Source organism: Podarcis cretensis, assembly GCF_951804945.1.
Source record: "Podarcis cretensis genome assembly, chromosome: 4".
Lineage (NCBI taxonomy): Eukaryota > Metazoa > Chordata > Lepidosauria > Squamata > Lacertidae > Podarcis > Podarcis cretensis.
In genome coordinates, this window is record NC_137173.1 from 73,800,392 (window position 1) to 73,819,949 (window position 19,558).

Sequence of the window (19,558 nt, forward strand, 5' to 3'; positions counted from 1 at the left end):
ATGTGGCAACACCAAGATAAGACTGGATAGAATTATGAACTTTGTTTGGACTGATTGGGACTGATTTGGACATTAACGCAGTAATAAGAAGATGATCTGAATTCCCCTTTGGATCTTGAAGTATGGGTTCCCCCAACAAAATTTAAAAATTTGGCTTTGTAATTCGGAATTTATATGACGTGATTTAATTTGATGTGATTGGCCAGTTAATAAAAATTATTAAAAAAAAAAAAAAAGGAAATCAGAACGTGGGCCACTTTTGCTTCTGGAAGCTCAAATTCTTCTGAAGCTCCAAATTGACCAACAAAGCACAAAAGGACACAAAGAATCCTTGAGAAGTGGCTTGAAGTCCCCACCCTGGGACTAACCTTGGTGGAAGTTGTCTCTAGTGCAGAAGAGAGCTGCCAAAGCAGTGCAGAATAAGCACATTGTAAAGCAGGCCAAAGGATCTGCAAAAGAAAACCAAGAGTCGTGACTTAATCATTTCAAACCCTGAACCGAGAAGCTTAGCATGGGCAGTCACCTCACTGCAGAAAATTCCACTCCTCTGCCACAAAGAAAGAATCCAGTGATTCACCCACATCTAAACGCCACTTCTGTCACTTAATTAAGAATGTGTTCTACTCAGACTCAAGGATCAGCTGAAATTCAGCCTAACAAGATGGAAAATGGCCGGGGGCTGGGGGAGGTCATTAAACCCATGGGATGCTGAAACTCGGACTTAATTTACACTGGTGTGCTATTCTGGAGACGCGAAATATTTTCTGGTCCATAATTTGGTCACGGTTACCTGAACAGGTAAAGGATTTTGTTCCACCTCAAAACCAAGGAGCTTAGCCAGTGTGTCATAGAGATTCCACCTGGTGAGATCATGAGCACTACAAGTCCAAAAGGAAACACAGCATCACTCTGAGAACTTTCAAGCAGCTGTGACAAAACAGTCCCATCAACAGAATACTCAAGACTGCCCTCACCCTCTTTACTCATCATTTTGATTCCAACTCGTTTAACAAAAAACAAAAACACAACCCTCAGAAATCCTTAGGTTGGCAATCTGCACAATGAAGCATGGCTTTAACTCAACTGGTTTTTTTGTAAAAAAACAACAACAAAAAACCCCCAAGCAAATTAATCCAGCCCAACAAAGCAAGTGGAAAGCAGCCTATTACAACTAGACTTTTAGTAGGATTGCCACAGATTCAGAATCATCTTCAAAGCCTACTTATTCCCACACTGGTTAGCAATTCAAAAGGAGAGTCCCAAGTTCCAGCACTGTGAGAATACAAGTGCTAAAAGGGGTGTAAGAGTTGTGTTGCATAAATTGCCCGAACTGGTAATGCCAAAATAAAGGTAAAGGTAAAGGGGCCCCTGACCATTAGGTCCAGTTGTGGCCGACTCTGGGGTTGCGGCGCTCATCTCGCTTTATTGGCTGAGGGAGCCGGCGTACAGCTTCTGGGTCATGTGGCCAGCATGACTAAACCACTTCTGGTGAACCAGAGCAGCGCACGGAAACGCCGTTTACCTTCCCGCCAGAGCGGTACCTATTTATCTACTTGCACTTTGACGTGCTTTCGAACTGCTAGGTTGGCAGGAGCAGGGACTGAGAAACAGGAGCTCACCCCGTTGCGGGGATTCAAACTGCCGACCTTCTGATCGGCAAGTCCAAGGCTCTGCGGCTTAACCCACAGTGCCATCCGCGTCCCAATGCCAAAATAGGGGGCCTAATTTGGCCTGCTAGGTCATTTCGGCAAAGCCATGCCCAGCTGCCCAACACCCATTATATATGGCATCAGGTAAAAGACCCCGGTTCACACAAAATGGAGCTTGCTTATATTTGTAGCATCAGGCCCCTCCCACTTGTCAAACGTGGCCTGCGGGGAGAGGAGCAGGAGAAATAATAATCTGGCTTATCGGCAAGATTTATGCAAGGCAGGACTCCCATTCCCAGAGAGAACACAGCATTCTAGCCCAGGCCTATAGTACTCCAATCTTAACAAATACAACAATTTCATAGGATGGTAGAGTTGGAAGGGACCCTGCAGATCATCTAGTCCAAACCCCTGCAATGCAGGAATAGGCAGCTGTCCCATATGGGGTATTGAACCTGCAACCTTGGTGATATCAGCACCATGCTCTAACCAACTGAGCTATACTAATTTTGCATGAATAAACGGAAGTGCTTGACGATGCCTGTCTACAGCACTATAGATGTTTCTAGTCCCTTGAAACCAGCAAGCCCATGATATAAGTATTAGCATGCAAAGAGGACGTGTGCCATGTGCTCCCTGGTACAAAGATCAGGGACGGATGCTCAGCAAAATCCTAGATTTGTCCCACTATGTCAGTGCCATCCATCATGCTATGTATTTACACTGTGACACAGCATTAATGTGGTGAATTCAGAACTGAGTTCCATTTCAGACATGAGTGGCAGGCAGGGTGGAGGGCTTCAGTCTGACTCTTTTTTTAAAAAAAGTTCCAGAGCCCTATTTGCACAACTAGAAACCAAACATTCCAGAGAATCCTATTACAGTGGTACCTTGGTTTACGAACTTAAATCTATTCCGGAAGTCCGTTCTTAAACCAAGGCGTGCTTTCCCATAGCAGTGGGGGACTCAATTTACAAATGGAACACACTCAACAGGAAGCAAAACATGTTCTTATTCCAAGGCAAATTTCACAAAGCAAAACACCTACTTCCGGGTTTGCATCGTTCTTAATCCAAGTTGTTCATAAACTAAGCTGTTCTTAAACCAAGGTACCATTGTATTTAAAAATATAGCCAATATTCACTAACTATTTATTCTTTCACAACATCTTGAAAGGTGGCAGCCTTTATATTTAAATGGCTCTAAGTGGGCCTACACTTTATCTAAATTGACCAGGAAACAGTGCCAACACATAAACACCAGAACTTTCATCTGTATATGGGCCCCAAAACAGTCTCCACAGACTTTAGAAACTTTGAGTCTCATAGCGTCTTGGCTTACATTAGCAAAGCCTTTCTTTTCTTCCATTTATATCCCCCCTTTCTTCCATCATGGAACCCAAGATGGCTCCCAGGTGGACTTGCTTACCTTCAGCGGGACAGCTGCTTAATGTGCCTTCAGAGCAGACCCTGGGATGTTTCCTGATCCCAACACCTGCACTTCTTAATTTCACCCAGCAATCTTACATTTTAATACAATGTATTATGTATTGCAGGGGGTTGGACTAGATGACTAGATGGGTCCCAACTCTATGATTCTATGCTACCTGGCTTTAGGTCTGTAAACAAAGCAGCATTATTCTAATTGTATGTGCCCACAGAGGGTCACTAAAGTGAATTAATAATCAACATAAACAAGCATCTCACTGATGAAAAGCAGTTATTCTTCGCAGCGTCAAGCATATATGATGAATTCCTTCTTTTTCTGCACGAAACCCTCCTCCCTGTGTAGGAGACAGGAGAAAAGACTATGTGACATTTGAGCAGCAACTTCTCTCTCTGAAAAGCAGGCTTGGATAGGGGGAAAGGCACCTGCAGTATTGCTGCCCCCTCCCCAACACACACACAACATGCAGACTCCCCCCCACAGTGCATACACCTGCACACCCCAAGGACTGCCTCTCCCCATATGAATCGACCCACACCCTGCAATCATCATCTGAGGCCCTTTGTATGCCACCAACACAAGAATGGGCCTTTCTTGTGGTGGCTCCCCATGTGCGAAATGTTCTCCCCAGGCACGTTTGCCTGGCACCTTTGTTACATATCTTTTGGTGCCAGGCAAAAACATTCCTGCTCTCCTAGGCCTTTGTGCTAATTAAACAATCTATGGCATTTTAAATTGTGGGGGGCTATTAACGACAACAATAAAATATAGAGTGGGTATTTTTTATGGACAACAATACCAGTATACCTGAAGGAGCGTCTCCACCCCCATCGTTCTGCCTGGACACTGAGGTCCAGCGCCGAGGGCCTTCTGGCGGTTCCCTCACTGCGAGAAGCCAAGTTACAGGGAACCAGGCAGAGGGCCTTCTCGGTAGTGGCGCCCGCCCTGTGGAACGCCCTCCCACCAGATGTCAAAGAGAAAAACAACTACCAGACTTTTAGAAGACATCTGAAGGAAGCCCTGTTCAGGGAAGCTTTTAATGTTTAATAGGTTATTGTATTTTAATAGTGTTGGAAGCCGCCCAGAGTGGCTGGGGAGACCCGGCCAGATGGGCAGGGTATTATTATTATTATTATTATTATTATTATTATTATTATTTTACCCATCATCGCCAGCTAGCACGCCCAATGGTCAATAAATGAGGGGAGCTGCAGCCCACAATAAGTGGAAGGCACCTGTCAGGGGCTCAGGAGCAGAGGCACAGGGAAGAGAGGAGATGGAGAGCGAAGGGGAAGAATCCGAGGGGAGCGTAGGAGAAGAGGACAGTGGACCGAGGGATTCCATGAGCCTCTCCAGCGAATCGGAAGATTCACAGAAGGGGGCGCCAGTGGCCAGGGGTAGGGGGTTCCCAAGGGGAACGCCCCAGGAGCAAGGGGGCAGCAGGGACTCCCAGAGCAGTAGCTGGAAATCAGGACCAGCTTCCCCACCAGAGCAGAGTGGGGGGGAAGAGTCCCAAGGATTGGGGCCAGTGCATTCCCCACCAGGGAGAGAAGATAAGGCAGGGCTGACCACGCCTCCATCGGAAAGTCGGACAACGGAGGAGAGGTCAGATCCGGCCAGTGTCCCGGAAGAGGGAAGCAGTGACCGAAGTAGTGTAACGGTTAGGAGAAAGGTCACTGGGCTGGCGCAAGAGGCAAGTTCAAATGTACAGGAGCGCGGGACAGCAGAGAATGAGGATTGGGAACCGGGTCCTAAAGCCCGCCGGAGGGAGGGGGAGGAGCTAAGCGACTCAGCGTCGGAAGAGTCCAGAAAGGGCAATGCCCCAGCGGGCAGGAGGACCCAGAGGAGGAGAGAGCAGCGTAAAAGGTGGAGCAGGGCTAGGATCTTAAACTGGTGTCATAGGGGAGGAGACTCAGATGGGACTTCACCGATCTAGGGTTTAAGACGTAGGGCTGCACGCTGTGGCTTTGAAATGGAAACTGAACTTCAATAAAGACTTTTGTACATTACGACAGCCTAGCGTTGGTCCTCTGTGAGCTGGGACCTAGAGGCAGCTCTGACAGCACCATATTGGCTACTACTGGCATAGAGTTTTCTTCCCACTGTAAGCAGTTCTTTGGCACAGAGGCAGCATGATTGCCTGCACTGCCAACTGGGGGACATGCAGTCTTCCTGCAAGAGTGCTGAAAGTTTACTACTGGATCCGCTATGCTGGGCCGCTCCTGCATTGCTCTGACTCACATCAGATGATCTGTCGAACTGTAGGGTGCCACCCCTCACCGAGTCTTTGCCGGGGTGTGTGTGTGTGTGCGCGCGCGCAAAGTTCCATGGAATGGCAGGAACTTTTCCTCCCCAAACTGGGGGGATTAAATGCCGCTGCAAGAATCACATTAGGGGGCCAGCCTAAATAATGGAAATCAAGCATATTTCTCTCTAATCCACCCCACCCCCGGCCAACTTGCAAATCTGCAGAAAACTAGGTTGTTAATGGCTGGAATCTGACTGATCTCACTACATAAGCTGGTGCGGGTTGGTGCGGAATTCATGGTTTCTTAACATTTTCTACCAAAAATAAAATGTGGGCAAATTTAACCTGACACATTTACTGTACTTCCATTTTTTTTAAAGAAAAGAAACAAAACTATCAGCATGAACTCTTATATGTTGGAATGACATCTGTTAGCAATGGCACAGCTGATCAACTGTTGTTGAACCGAGTCTGCAAGCTATTCATATTCCCAACAGCTGCTCTTGTATTCTTAGAACTAATGAAAACCTTTTCAAGTATTTCTGTAGCAAATCCCACCCCCAACCAGACCAACACAAATGGAAAATGCAAAAGCCACTTTTAAGGTTTAAAAACGCTGCAAGATGTTTTAACAAAGCAATCTCCATGCAGAGGCTGAACTTTAAAAAGTTATGGAAGAGGAAATGTCTTCCTTGCCCTAATAAGGAAAAAGCTCAGTTTCATCTCCAATTAGTTAAATTATTTTTTCCTCACTGGACCTCAGACAAATGATGTCAAATAGCAGACAGTCATTAGTTAAGAATGCAGACTTTAAATAGTCTAGTGGTAGAATATCAGTTCCCCGAGATGTGAAGAACAGACTTAAATGTTCACAAATCATGCAGCACTCTGTCAAGAGAGGCACATTATATTCCAATAGAGGGATTCTTTGCACTACTTCAAACAGAAAACAAGCAATAGAAATATTCGTGGTAATTACTGTTGTGGCAGGATCTAAACAGTTAAACAAAAAAAAGGTAAAGACCATCATTAAAGTTTGGCCCACTTTGCATGTGATACATTTCTAGCATGGATATCACTTCTGTGTAGGAGTATATAGGGCTAAAGAAGGGTTCCCATAATGAATCTTCGAAGCGCTTCCTATTATTAGCTTTAAACGTTCCAAGGCGACAGGAGGGGATGCAGCTCATGCCTTGGACAGACCTTTTGCCCTTTTCCTCCCAGCACCTGCTATAGCCTAGAGGACTTCAGTATTTCTCCATTGGTGGAGGGAGAGGGAGGAAAAGGACATCCTCGCCCCCCCCCCCCGAAACGACCAAAGAGGCAGGCAGCATTGCCAGCTTGTGAACTGGCAAATCTACTCAGCCGTGCCTATGCAAATATCACATAAACCCTACCACCTCTTCATATATATTAGGAACATGATTAGGGAAATCAATCAGATGTGATCTTGCCATGTTTGCACTTGTACACACACACACACACACACACACACACACACACACACAAAGAAAGAGAGAGAGAGCATGGAAAATTAACAAAAATAAATCCTGTACAAATTTTGCTCTGGAAACCTAAGTTTCATTTCTCGTTACATATCCAGACTTCACACCCACCTCATCCCAAAAGGTGTCCAAACTCTGGTTTAGATTGTGCACCAGTTCATCCACCAGTTCATCTCTGGCCAAGCCCACTTTTTTATGGCCAGAACCGTTTTCACCGCAAAGAGTGGCGTATACCCTGGCGCAAGCGTTCAGGACATCTGTGTAAGAGTGCTTGGATACAACGGCTTTTATCTCACTTAGAAATGTGTCCAAGTGCTGTGGATAAAACAAAAGTAGCGCAAATGTCATTAAACTATGAACCCATGGAACCCGCAAGATAGCATTCAGTTTAGAACTCAGGCAACCTAGGTTCAAAGTCTGGCTACACAGCTAGACTAGTGACTGGGAGTGGCCGCTGAGACCACATAACACCGGTCCTGAAAGATCTACCTTGGCTCCCAGTACATTTCCAAGCACAATTCAAAGTTTTGATGCTGACCTTTAAAGCCCTAAACTGCCATGGCCCAGGAGCGTCTCCACCCCCATAATTCAGCCCGGACACTGAGGTCCAGCGCCGAGGGCCTTCTGGCGGTTCCCTCACTGAATGAATTGAGGTTACAGGGAACCAGGCAGAGGGCCTTCTCGGTAGTGGCGCCCTCCCATCAGATGTCAAGGAAATAAAAAACTATCTGACTTTTAGAAGACATCTGAAGTCAGCCCTGTTTAGGGAAGTTTTTAATGATTGGTGCTTTATCGTGTTTTTAATATTCTATTGGGAGTTGCCCAGATGGGTGGGGTATGAATAACAAATTATTATTATTATTATTATTATTATTATTATTATTATTATTATTATTTGAACTCCTTGTATAGCCTTGAGCAGGACACTGACTTGCATGGTTCATAGCCAGTCTGCAAAGGGAGAACAACAGTGACCTAATTCACAGAGATGGGGGGCATATGTTATTACTCAGGCTGCATATACACTAAGCTGTTTATAGCACGAAAAAACATAGTTTTCCTCGATCCAGAATCACTCACGGTCATCCTCAGCATGCTGCTTCCAGTCTAGCTTGATTCTAGAAGATGCCACTCACAAGGGGTGTGCTGACTTAATAGACATTTTGAATACCCTTCCCCTTGCTTCGGCCTCGGTCCAATATACCTGAAGGAGCGTCTCCGCCTCCATCATTCTGCCCGGACACTGAGGTCCAGCGCCGAGGGCCTGCTGGCAGTTCCCTCACTGTGAGAAGCCAAGTTACAGGGAACCAGGCAGAGGGCCTTCTCGGCAGTGGCACCCACCCTGTGGAACGCCCTCCCACCAGATGTCAAAGAGAAAAATAACTACCAAACTTTTAGAAGACATCTGAAGGCAGCCCTGTTTAGGGAAGCTTTTAATGTTTAATAGGCTATTGTAGTTTAGTGTTTTGTTGGAAGCCGCCCAGAGAGTGGCTGGGGAAACCCAGCCAGATGGGCAGGGTATAAATAAATTATTATTATTATTATTATTATTATTACTTAAATTATCCATGCCTTTTCCTCCCTGCACGTGCCCCAGGCAAATGAAGAAGGAAATGGCAACAGAAATCTGGGTAAACACTCACACTTACATCTGTTTGCATCTGTATTTAAACAGACACGCTATGGGGCAATGCAGAAACAATCTGCAGTGAGCTTTATTTTCAGAATCAAACCAGTACTCAACAAGCATCTTATCGGGGCAAAAATGCCAGTTCACGTGTGGGCTACAGACAAAAATATCTAGTTCACATGTGGACTATGGACAAAAACACAAGGACCCAGTTTCCATTGATTCTAGAATGTCATGCATACACAGCCTCACTCTTAGAGCTCATGCACACAAGACCTTCCTATGTCACCAGTTCAGAGCTCTGGCATAAAGTTAGATGTGTGCAAAGGAATCCAAGGGAAAAGGTGTGACCCGAGAGGAAGATGCCATTCATGCCTAACTCAGGATTTCCCTGAGCATCTGCCCTCAATATCACCACATGCGGGACACTTTTATGTCTTGGTGGCCCATGTTTTTTTCAACTCAACTTCTGGAGCACTGCAATGGAAAAAAAGGCTGTCACCTGCCTCCAGCCCACAAGCACCAATCCAACCACACGCATCAGCACGCACATGGATCAAAAGGGCTATAAAAACTCATCGGTTAAAATGAATTACAGCTCTGCAGACTGTAGTCTTACTCGGCAGGAGCTCCACATTTGCAAGAAATCAAGCCTAAACAAAGGCACGCAATTTTATTACAGACATTTGTGGATTTTATCTATATTTTGACATTTTGTTATGTCTACTGCTTTTAAAGTCTGGGTTTAATTTTTTAATAGCTGTCTTGTGCAATTTTATGCAAACTGCTTGGGTGGTTTTCCCCCCAATTAAATTGCTATATAAATCTTGACAAATAAATATAAAATCCTATCTTGAAGTTTCTCTCTCTCTCTCTCTGTCACACACACACACACACACACACACACACACACACAAATAATTCACCTTGTCCAGGAGTTCAGCACTGCACAGCTCTAAATCAAAATACTGTGGAATGTGCAGGAGGTTTGTCACTTTTTCTGTATCTACAGAATACTGCAGAGGGGGGAAAACAGGATATGAGTGAGCTGCTGAAATTCAAATGAATTATTTAATATGCACTCGCAAGAGCAGCTGCTAGTTACCTTTGCCAAGAGCTGAGGAAGCACCACAATGAAGTGTTCAGTAATTCGAGTACAATCTTCCACTTGTATCTTCTTCTCCCTGGAAGACAGGATCTACAGACAAAGCCCTTTGTTGCAGTTATAGCATAAGCAGGTTGCTGATCTATGCTTAAGCTAGTTGTAGGGTTAAAACTTAATACAGCAAAATGCTGGGGATGGAAGCTTCAGATTTTAATTAATTAAGCGCAGTATTTGAACAGTGTTTTGACTGCGGATTATGGAGTTTTTTTAAGGGGGGGTGGCTATGGACTGGAAGGAAAAGTTGGCAGCTTTGCCATGCCGATTCTTTAGTTGTGCAAAGAAGTATTCCTTGTTTTGAGCCAAGGGACGTGGAGTGCAGATAAAGAAACTTCTGGGCATTCCAGTCGTATCAGGAACCTTGTGAAAGAGTTCCAACACTTCTCAGTTCTGCGAACAAGCTATGCAGATCTCTTGACCCTTGCAGTATCAACAAGTCGGTGTGTTTGTCACTATAATTGGTAAACTGGGTTACAGCTTACAAGATCAGGAAACCACATTACAATAGACTGCAGTTAAACATTTGCTTTCCCAGTCTGACCCTAGTCATGTTTATTCAGAAGATACTGCTGTGTTCTTCAACCTTGAACACCCTGATGTTGTTGGACTACAATTCCCATTCCCAAGGTTGAAGAATACTGTGTTAAAATGCACATACAGCCCACTCATCTCTCTGCAGGGGAGAAGCACACTCCCTTATTGGATGTAATGGCCTTCAAAACAAGCATGCTTAGTACAGCACCTTTCCTCTGAAACGGCAGGCAAATGAAAACAGAGCTGCTTTACAACTGCAGGCACTGGGCATTAAGGTTCTGTGGGTGTTCTAAATACACTTGCCCTTTATTGCACTGGTTAGACTGAAGGCTCTGTGCTCGTCTTGCAACCATGATTCTGTTCTGTCAATGCAGAGAAACCTGAAGCTGGGATCAATGGTGTGTGTGTGTGTGTGTGTGTGTGTGTGTGTGTGGTGTGAATCAAAAGCCAGATGATCAAAGCAGTATAACAAAACGCCACTCACTCTCCTGGTCCCTCCTCTCCCCACAGGAGGATGAAATTCAGCAGCTTCTCGAACGGTCGCTAAGGTTATTTCAATAAGAACACGCTCATGGGCATCAGTCAGCGCTGAAAGCAAAATGACACACAGACGCCATTCGGTCTCTCATAGAAAGAGGTGGGAATCCTAGGATGGTTAACACAGAAACTTTTCCTTTCTCCGGGCCATTTTGTTTTAAGTTAGCTACAAAGCAACACTGGAAGTTTTTGAATAGATTTTCACCACGCAGGGCATTCAAGTTATTCTGCAGAACTTACTGTAACGCAGCACATAATGAAGGACAAAGCTCTCATAAAATTATTCAAGAAGGAAACAGATGAATTCAACAGAACATCGAAGTTCATTAGCCAAGAAAGACTAGCATACATATCCCGGTTACTGCATTGCTTTGCTCTGAAGTAGCAATTAAGCTCCATAGAGAACAATAAGGATTTTATTGAGTGGACCACAAAGCAAAGCTCTGAGTGGAAGACAGAATCTCAATTTCAGTGCCAAAACACCACACAGCATTTTAAACTGGTGCCTGATGAAAAAGGGTATCTGTTAATGAAACCACACGACGCCTCTCATCCATCCTGGCTCTATAGTCCAATGGTTTGTGTTGGATTGCCTGAACCCGAAGGCAGCAACACAAGTTGAAAGTGCTAGGTTTTCCTGACGCACCTACCTTGTTCGTGACTATCGGCATTTCCCAATAAGAGAGCAGTCATGTACTCCCAGTCTTTCAATAAACTTGGGGCCCAATCCCAAAGGCTGTCTACAAGATACGTGACGTGGCTATGTAGCTAAAAATAAATAACAACAACAACAACTCAGACCTTCAAAAATGGTTCACTGAACATGACTTCCCACTATGATCTAATATTTGTTTGGGAAGAGGTGGAGAAGAAACATGTACAACACATGCTGGAGCCTTGTTTTATGTTATTCCTGCAGCAGATCTCCACTGTCAAACAGCCAGGCTGCTTTTTAAAGTGAACAGTGGCTTATCTCTTCAGCAGTAGAAGAGACAATCTCTTCAAGCACAGTTCTTTCCCACATGTGAATATTGGTTCTTTTGATTGCAGCCTATCATGTTAAAATTTTGCCAATATATATGACATGAACTATCAGTAACAAGCAGCTCAAATTAAGGCCATGTATCACACCTAAATTCAACGAACAACCTTAATTCAATAAATAATCCGTGGTAATAATTTATTATGATTATTTATGAAAAGCAAACAGTTTATATCATACAGCAAAACAGGTTAAAGTATTAGAATTCTTATGGTTTCTCAGATTGAGAGATCTCAGATACGATTTTGAGCTTATATCGATTAATTTGTACTTCCACCTTCTGCCAAACTTAAAACCTGATGGCAAAATATGAATTGCCTTGGCACCTTAGCTTCCAGTCAGAAAATGCACCCAGCCTTCTATCCATTCCAATAAAACAGCTAACTATTTTTCTAAGAACATAACCAAGCTCTTCCCTTCTGCACCTTCAGGCACCCTTCTTAAATATATTCTTCATGTGCCTACTTGTCCAAATCTTCCAGTCTACAATTACTTGAAAATATCAATCAATTGTCCAAATCTTCCAGTCTACAATTACTTGAAAATATCAATCACATTTTGAAACTTTACCTTCCAGTACACTTTTATCATCAAATCATTTCTTGTTATTATCACAATTCTTTTCTTCCCTCCCTCAAACCCTTACATTAACTCAACTTCATTAATTGGTCCTGATATGTGAGACACCTCTGTGAATATTAGAAACTCATCTGTTCATCCAACACAGTATGCATTACCTTTACCTCACTTTCCAGGAAGAAATCTATTAGTGCTCTCAGCTGACTAGAATTGGGCTCCCACTTTGCATTACTTTTGGAGAATGCTTCAATTTCAATTTCCTGGATAATTAAACTGCCAACAGAAAAAGCAGACAATTAGATTCTGTTTTCAAAATTGCAATGCCTTGCCAGGTATATTATATATTCTAGCAGCACAATCCTAGAAATGTCTACTCAGAAGTAAGTCCCATATAGAGTTCAATGGAACTTGCTCACATTATGAAAATTACAACATTAATAAACATACACTAATTTTTTGAAGCTGTTAGGAGTCATGTGGCTCATAATAATCAGAACTCCGGCTCCTTCTGGTTTGAGCGAAAGGGCAAAAAGGGTTCAAGACAAGGGGTTGTATCCAGCAATGTAATTGAGCTCGTGGAACAACGTCCATTAATGGAACAGAACTTCCTGTCCTTCTCCTTATCCTTCTCCTGTCCCGTGCCCCCACCCAAATCTGCTTCTGGGGATTGGGGCAATTCCAAGAGCAGGTTGTTAGGGGTGAATACGGGGGGGGGGGAGGCAGGAGAAGACCCACTGCATGAGCAGGTGTTGTTCTGCAATTACTTTGTTTTGCAGGCCCTCCTGCTAAAATCCAGAAAAGAACAAAACTGAAAGACTTTTAATTTATGGCAACAGTGTATTGTTTCTGCATCAGCGTAGTTGTTGGCTGTTATTTTACTTCTCTTCTCTTTCTATTATTTTAATTTTGATTTTTTTATGCATTTTTTCAACCTATCTGCTTATGGAAAATTAAACAAAAAGCATGATTGATTAAAAACGGGGGGAAAACCTTGACTATAATAAATTATTTTCATCAGCATGTCACAGTGGTAAGTAATAAAAAAATCATCCCAATACCAATGGGGGTTATACTGCTTCCCTTTTATCATTCTAGTTCATTTCCCCTAATCCACATATTGTTACCAAGGCCCATTTACAAAGTTACTCTTGGGAGAATGAGATTTCAACTTGACTGAAAAACTGGAACTTGTTTTAATCTACTGCCTCACTAAATTATTCAAGTTTTAGTTTTGGGTTTGTTTGTTTTTGGGGTTTGTTTGTTTTTTACTACACAGCTGCATTGTGCAAGAAGAGACCCTTTGTGATTAATCAGAAAAGATAAACCATTCACAACAATCACAAGCAGATGCTGCTTGGGAAGAAATTGGCTCACTGGATAGAAATCAACAAGCAGAGAAAACAGAAGGGAGGGAGAGAGAGAGAGAGAGAGAGAGAGAGAGAGAGAGAGAGAACACCCCTATATAATATTTGGCAAAAGCCAAAGGCAAAAAGTGTAAGCAGGAGGAGCGGGGAAAGCCTTTGTTCAAATCTTACTGCAGCCGTGAACTTACTAAATGGCACTATTATTCACTGGATTTCTTACCTGCCTTTCATCACAATGGTCCCAGAATTACAACAATATAAATACATACAATTGAAATCACTTAAAATAATCAGCCTTAGGGAAGCCTGTTCTCTCAGCAACCCTGACTTGCTTTACTGAAGTTCTGTGAGAGTTTTGGAGATAATGAGTAGGATCCTAAAGAACCACGAGCTGCAGGAAAAGTAGCCCCTCGGACAGATCTGCAAACACTTGTGTAAGACTTTGAGAAGCACTGCAGGAGATCGCTTCTACAGCCGTTCTCATGTTTTTTCTATACGTCCCATAAGCAGAACATCATCTTTGGACAGCTTTTTAAAAAACCTATTCTCATGCAGCACTGTCATGTGGGACTTGAGAAAGCCCTTGCATGTATGCAACTGGGTGGAAGGGAACCCCTGGATCCAATTTCCAAAAGCCACTGCAAAGGCTCCTGGCTGAGCATGCTGGGAGAAGAAGAAAAAAACCTTGCAGGGGTAAACTGGAGGGGGAGAAAAGAGGGGAACAAGTGATGCAGGATGGATGGGGGCCGGAAAAAAGCTGAGAAAAGGAAGCCAAGGAAGAATGGTGCAAAGAAAAGCAGTCATTGGGCAGGTGGGAAAGAGAATTGAGCAAGCAAACAAGGAAGGAAGGCATGAGAAGATGCACCTGGGAGAGGAAGACAAAGGACAAAAAGGAAAACAAGAAATAGTGGGGGGCGGGATGGAGACAAACAAGAAAATCAGTGAAAGCAGGTCAGGAACAGAGTTGGCGAGACAACCGATGGAGCAGAGAGGAAGGAGAGATACAAAATGGGACAACCAATAGGAGGAGATGAAAAGGGTTGGCATGTAAGGGAAGGGAAGACAGAGATGTCGGGCTGTGAAGGGCTAAATGTTTGGAGAAGGGCCACAGCTCAATGGTACAGCATCTGGCTAGCATGCGGAAGGCTCCAGGTTCTCTCACCAGCATCTCCAGGTGGAGGCCCCCCTTTGACACCGTGGAAAGCCGCTGCTAGTCATTGCAGACCACAATCATCTAGACCGGTGTTTCTCAAGTCTGGGTCTCCAGCTGTTCTTGAGACTACAACTCCCATCATCCCCAGCTAGCAGGAGCAGTGGTCAGGGATGATGGGAGTTGTGGTCCAACAACAGCTGGGGACCCAAGTTTGAGAAGCACTGATCTAGAGGGACCAATCAAATTCGGCATAAGGCAGTTTCCTGAGAGCCACAGGAAAGCGGTCAGAGTGTTCAACTAAGACTTCAGAGACCCAGATTATGAACCTTACTTAACCCATGATGCAGTGTTCAAAACTCCCATTGTTCTATGCGCATTTTGCAACAGGGAATTTAATTAGCGCGAGTAGTTTCTGAGCTCTGGGTGCAGTACTGTGCCCAAGATTTCAGATTAAAACTGCAGAGTGGAAGAAAAGGAAGAACTTTTTCTGCCTCCCTACTTCCAGCTACTCTCTGAAGACTGGAGAAGAGACCCTCTTAAGAAGGGGGGTGGGCAGGGGAAGGACTAGGTAAAAGGTAAAGGTACCCCTGCCCGTACGGGCCAGTCTTGACAGACTCTGGGGTTGTGCGCCCATCTCACTTAAGAGGCCAGGGGCCAGCGCTGTCCGGAGACACTTCCGGGTCACGTGGCCAGCGTGACATCGCTGCTCTGGCGAGCCAGAGCCGCACACGGAAACGCCGTTTACCTTCCCGCTGGTAAGCGGTCCCTATTTATCTACTTGCACCCGGAGGTGCTTTCGAACTGCTAGGTTGGCAGGCGCTGGGACCGAGCAGCGGGAGCGCACCCCGCCGCAGGGATTCGAACCGCCGACCTTTCGATCGGCAAGCCCTAGGCGCTGAGGCTTTAACCCACAGCGCCACCTGCGGCAGGGGAAGGACTAGACCATGTGAAAAATGAACATAATATTTTAGCTGCAGTTCATTCATTTTCAGCTTTGTATTCTTGTTATTAAAAAAGTGCACCTAGACATTCCATTGTTGTGCCCATAACCTGGGTTTAAGGTGCCATTTAGCTCCTAGCTTTCATATCTCAGTTTCTAACACTGCCATGAAGCTCCCTGGGTGACCTTGGGCCAGTCACTGTCTCTCAGCCTAACTTACCTCACAGGATTGTTGTGAGGATGAAATAGGGAGAGAACCATGTATACCACCTTAAGCTCCCTGGATAAAAGGTGGGATCCAAGTGTATTGAAATTAATAAAGCCAGGCAACATTTTGTAGCAAGCCTGCACATCAGTCTGTGTATATAAACTATAGTTGCAAAATATCATTAGAGAGCCAGACCCAGGGATTCAGCCTGAAACGCTCCTCAGTGAACCCTAACAATGTCTCCTCACTATTACACCCACAGGAAGCATCTCTGACAAGGGAGGGAGGGAGGGGGCACCTTAAAAAGAGGTCTCTTTAAAGTCAACTTTCACACTGAAGGAAATGGCATTATGCTCCAAATTATATGATAATCACACAGGCAGGCAGATAATTCTGGATTCCTTCCAACGGACATCTAACACAAAACAGACAAGAGATAGGTGGGAAATATTCACAGAAGAACTCGATGTGGATGAAAATTCACCTGGGTTCTATACTCTCTGACGGCATCCAAAGGAAAGTAATTAAATCTATGAAAGACCAAAGAACTTCGCATCTGGAGGCACAGAAAGAACTAAGGAAATTTTTACCAAGAAAAAAGAAAAGGAGGAGAACGAACTAAGAAATGCAAGCATTGGCAAGACAAATCAACAAACAAAAGCAGCTGAAGTTAAGGCCTGGTGAAACAAAACTGATTTTCACCGATTTATCTTTTTTAGCGGAGAGTATAGCTGCCCTAGCCCTAACCATGTACACACACACACACACACAGCACACACACAAGTATGCATAAAAATAACCTAGGACTGGTTGTCTGAGTGAGTGTATATTTGGGCATCCCATCACATGCTTAAGGATCAACATTTCTACTAATGTAGTTCTTTGGTTACTACATTTGCGTGCTTATTTTACACTGGTGGAGATCGGACCGAATGAAAATGTAACAAGAATCAGCCTAGACCACAATCACTCAAGAGAGAATTCTGTATGTGTGTTGAATTACGATGCTTATAGCATATGCAAGGGCAGGCTCTGCTGTTATGGAGCCAACCAAGTACCAAATAAAAATAGTCACACTGAGGTACCTGTTATAAAGAAACTCCCCAGCTGCTACAGCCAGTGGTCGGTGGGTGGCATAAACAAACTGGTATAAGGTTTCACAGTCTTCAGATGACAACGCATCTTCATAGTTCCTGTACAAAGACATGGTATTAACTATGTTTTGTTAAAAAGGGCATTGTTACCACGTTAACAGCATAACCCTATACATTTACCCAGAAGTCTTCCTCGGTGAATGGGGCTTGCTCCTTGGTAAGCGTGCATAGGACGGCAGCCTAAGCCTGTAAATACTTTGGGTTGGGGCTTAATTGTACATTACTTTCTTGGGGCGGATAGTGTTTAGTCACTAGACAGCTTTGGACTTAGCTATAGCCACATGGACTCATGAAACAACTTCTGTCCGTTCTGTTGCAGCCGGAGAGAGACCGTAAAGTTTTGTTCTAAGCCTTCTGAGCACTGTGTCCTATAAGCCTTCCATAACATATGGCATTAAATTATATTTCGACGGCAGAAACATTTATGCCAGTGTACCATGCGAGGCTCTCTGGGAATTGACAAACAATCATGGAAAAGAATGAATAAGGTAATTTGGTTACATATTTAGAGCATGAGGTGAACATCAGGCAAAGATGTCAACAGAAGCAGTGTTCTGACATTCAGTCGCACATGTGAAAGATTAAGTGGGGCTGGAGTTTGCAAGCCAATATCCCCAAGGCACATCAGCTGCTCTTGAGATCTTGGCACAATTAACTCTCCCACCGACTGGAAATCCCAATATGCCAGGGCTCCTGCTCACAGCGAAGTTTGCAACGAACTTAAAGACTCTCTCGAGACCTTTCTACTAACCAGAGAAAGATCTCGATAGCAGCCAGCCTGTGAGGGACATTATTATTATTTATTATTATTATTATTATTATTATTATTATTATTATTATTATTATTATTATTCACTGTGTTTGTACCCCACCTTTTTCTCCAAGGAGATCAAGGTGGCACACCTTGATCAAGGAGATCAAGGTGGCCCCCTCTCATTTAATTCCCACAACCACCCTGTGAGGTAGGTTAGGCTGAGAGGCAGTGACTGTCCCAAGATCACCCAGTGAGCTTCATGGCTGAGTGGGGATATCAACCCTGGCCTGCCAGGTCCTAGTTCAACATTCTAACCACTGCAACCACACTGCCTCTCACTGGGAGTAGGGTTTGCATTGCACCCCTGCCCCGCCCCAAGTTTAACCCTCAGGCAAATACTTAATTCGTTCCGGAGGTCCGTTCTTAACCTGAAACTGTTCTTAACCTGAAGCACCACTTTAGCTAATGGGGCCACCTGCTGCTGCTGCACCACCACCGCCCAATTTCTGTTCTCATCCTGAAGCAAAGTTCTTAACCCGAGGTACTATTTCTGGGTTAGCGGAGTCTGTAACCTGAAGTGTACGTAACCTGAAGCGTATGCAACCCGAGGTACCACTGTACCAGAACATGGCTAAGCACGTCAAGCAATAATAAAATTTATTTCCAACCATTTTGAAAATAAGAGAGTGGTTGGAAAGGGGTCATAGTTTAGCCTTTATTATGTATGTGCTTCTGTACTTTCATACTACCCTTCGCCACAACAGTCACAGGGGGATTTGCAGCAAAATAAAATGCAACAGCAAAGCGTAATACGTGCTACAAAAATCAATTAAAACTACTATTTTTCATATAAAAGGTTCCAGGTTTAAATCCTGTCATGGGCTATTAAATCACCTCTCAAGGCAGGGCTGGGGAAACCTATGCTGCTCTTGAACCATGAGAAGTAACTGCTAGTCAGAATATACAACAGGGAGATGGGTCAATGGCCTAGCTCTGGATAAGACAGCTTCACATGCTTGAAGACTAACTAGCTAGCTCACCGAGAAAACAAATCCACCACATTCATACCACTTAAGGCTATCTCTAAAACAAGGAGGGGTTACTTGGTTTCCCCCCCCCCCAAACCTTCAGGTCAACAATGCAGTTCCAGTGAGAGATTTCATTGCATTGGTTTTTTAAGGAGTTTTTAACACCCACTTCTGAAACATCACAACCCTATGTAAAATAGCTAAATTGAAGAGTTTGTGCAAGTCCCAACACAAAGGAAGTTTTTCAAACAATGCCTCTGCCGCCCTGTGAACAATGTTGTACCCCTTGCATGTTAAGGCAGCGCAGCTCCTTAGCAAATGACCATCTATCAAAGTCAAACCTTGCCCCCATCTTGTCCTGTCCCCTAGCATCTAATTAGCTGGCAGAACAAGCATCCCACTAGCAACTAGTTGACTGGACCTCAAGTTTCTGTTAGTGGGACAGAGTTGCAAAGCAAAAGCTCCAGAAAACCACACTTTGGCTAAGTGTCTGATCTCACTGTAAACAAGGCAAGAGCGGAGGGTTGGAAGCACAAAGGGTTCTGAGGAGTCAAGAAGGACTCAGAAAAACTGCAAGCTGATCATTATCCTACTGTCCATCATTTGCAGAGAGCTGCTTGTTATT

The 19,558-nt window shown here is 44.2% G+C and overlaps 1 protein-coding gene across 5 annotated transcripts in view; it reads right to left on the minus strand.

Moving 5' to 3' along the window:
• Positions 1-19,558, minus strand: part of LOC307214060 (cohesin subunit SA-2-like) — a 61,248-nt gene that overhangs the window by 13,744 nt on the left and 27,946 nt on the right. For 3 of the 5 annotated variants that reach the window (XM_079972464.1, XM_079972460.1, XM_079972461.1), the window contains 10 exons: positions 17,083-17,190; positions 12,497-12,605; positions 11,362-11,479; positions 10,659-10,762; positions 9,584-9,676; positions 9,405-9,494; positions 6,960-7,163; positions 3,356-3,432; positions 791-878; positions 369-449 (listed from right to left, as the gene is read on the minus strand). In XM_079972464.1, coding sequence (XP_079828590.1) covers positions 369-449; positions 791-878; positions 3,356-3,432; positions 6,960-7,163; positions 9,405-9,494; positions 9,584-9,676; positions 10,659-10,762; positions 11,362-11,479; positions 12,497-12,605; positions 17,083-17,190 — 1,072 coding nt within the window. Of the gene's footprint in view, positions 1-368; positions 450-790; positions 879-3,355; positions 3,433-6,959; positions 7,164-9,404; positions 9,495-9,583; positions 9,677-10,658; positions 10,763-11,361; positions 11,480-12,490; positions 12,606-17,082; positions 17,191-19,558 lie in introns of all 5 variants that reach the window. The other 2 variants (XM_079972463.1, XM_079972462.1) reach the window with 1 other exon arrangement.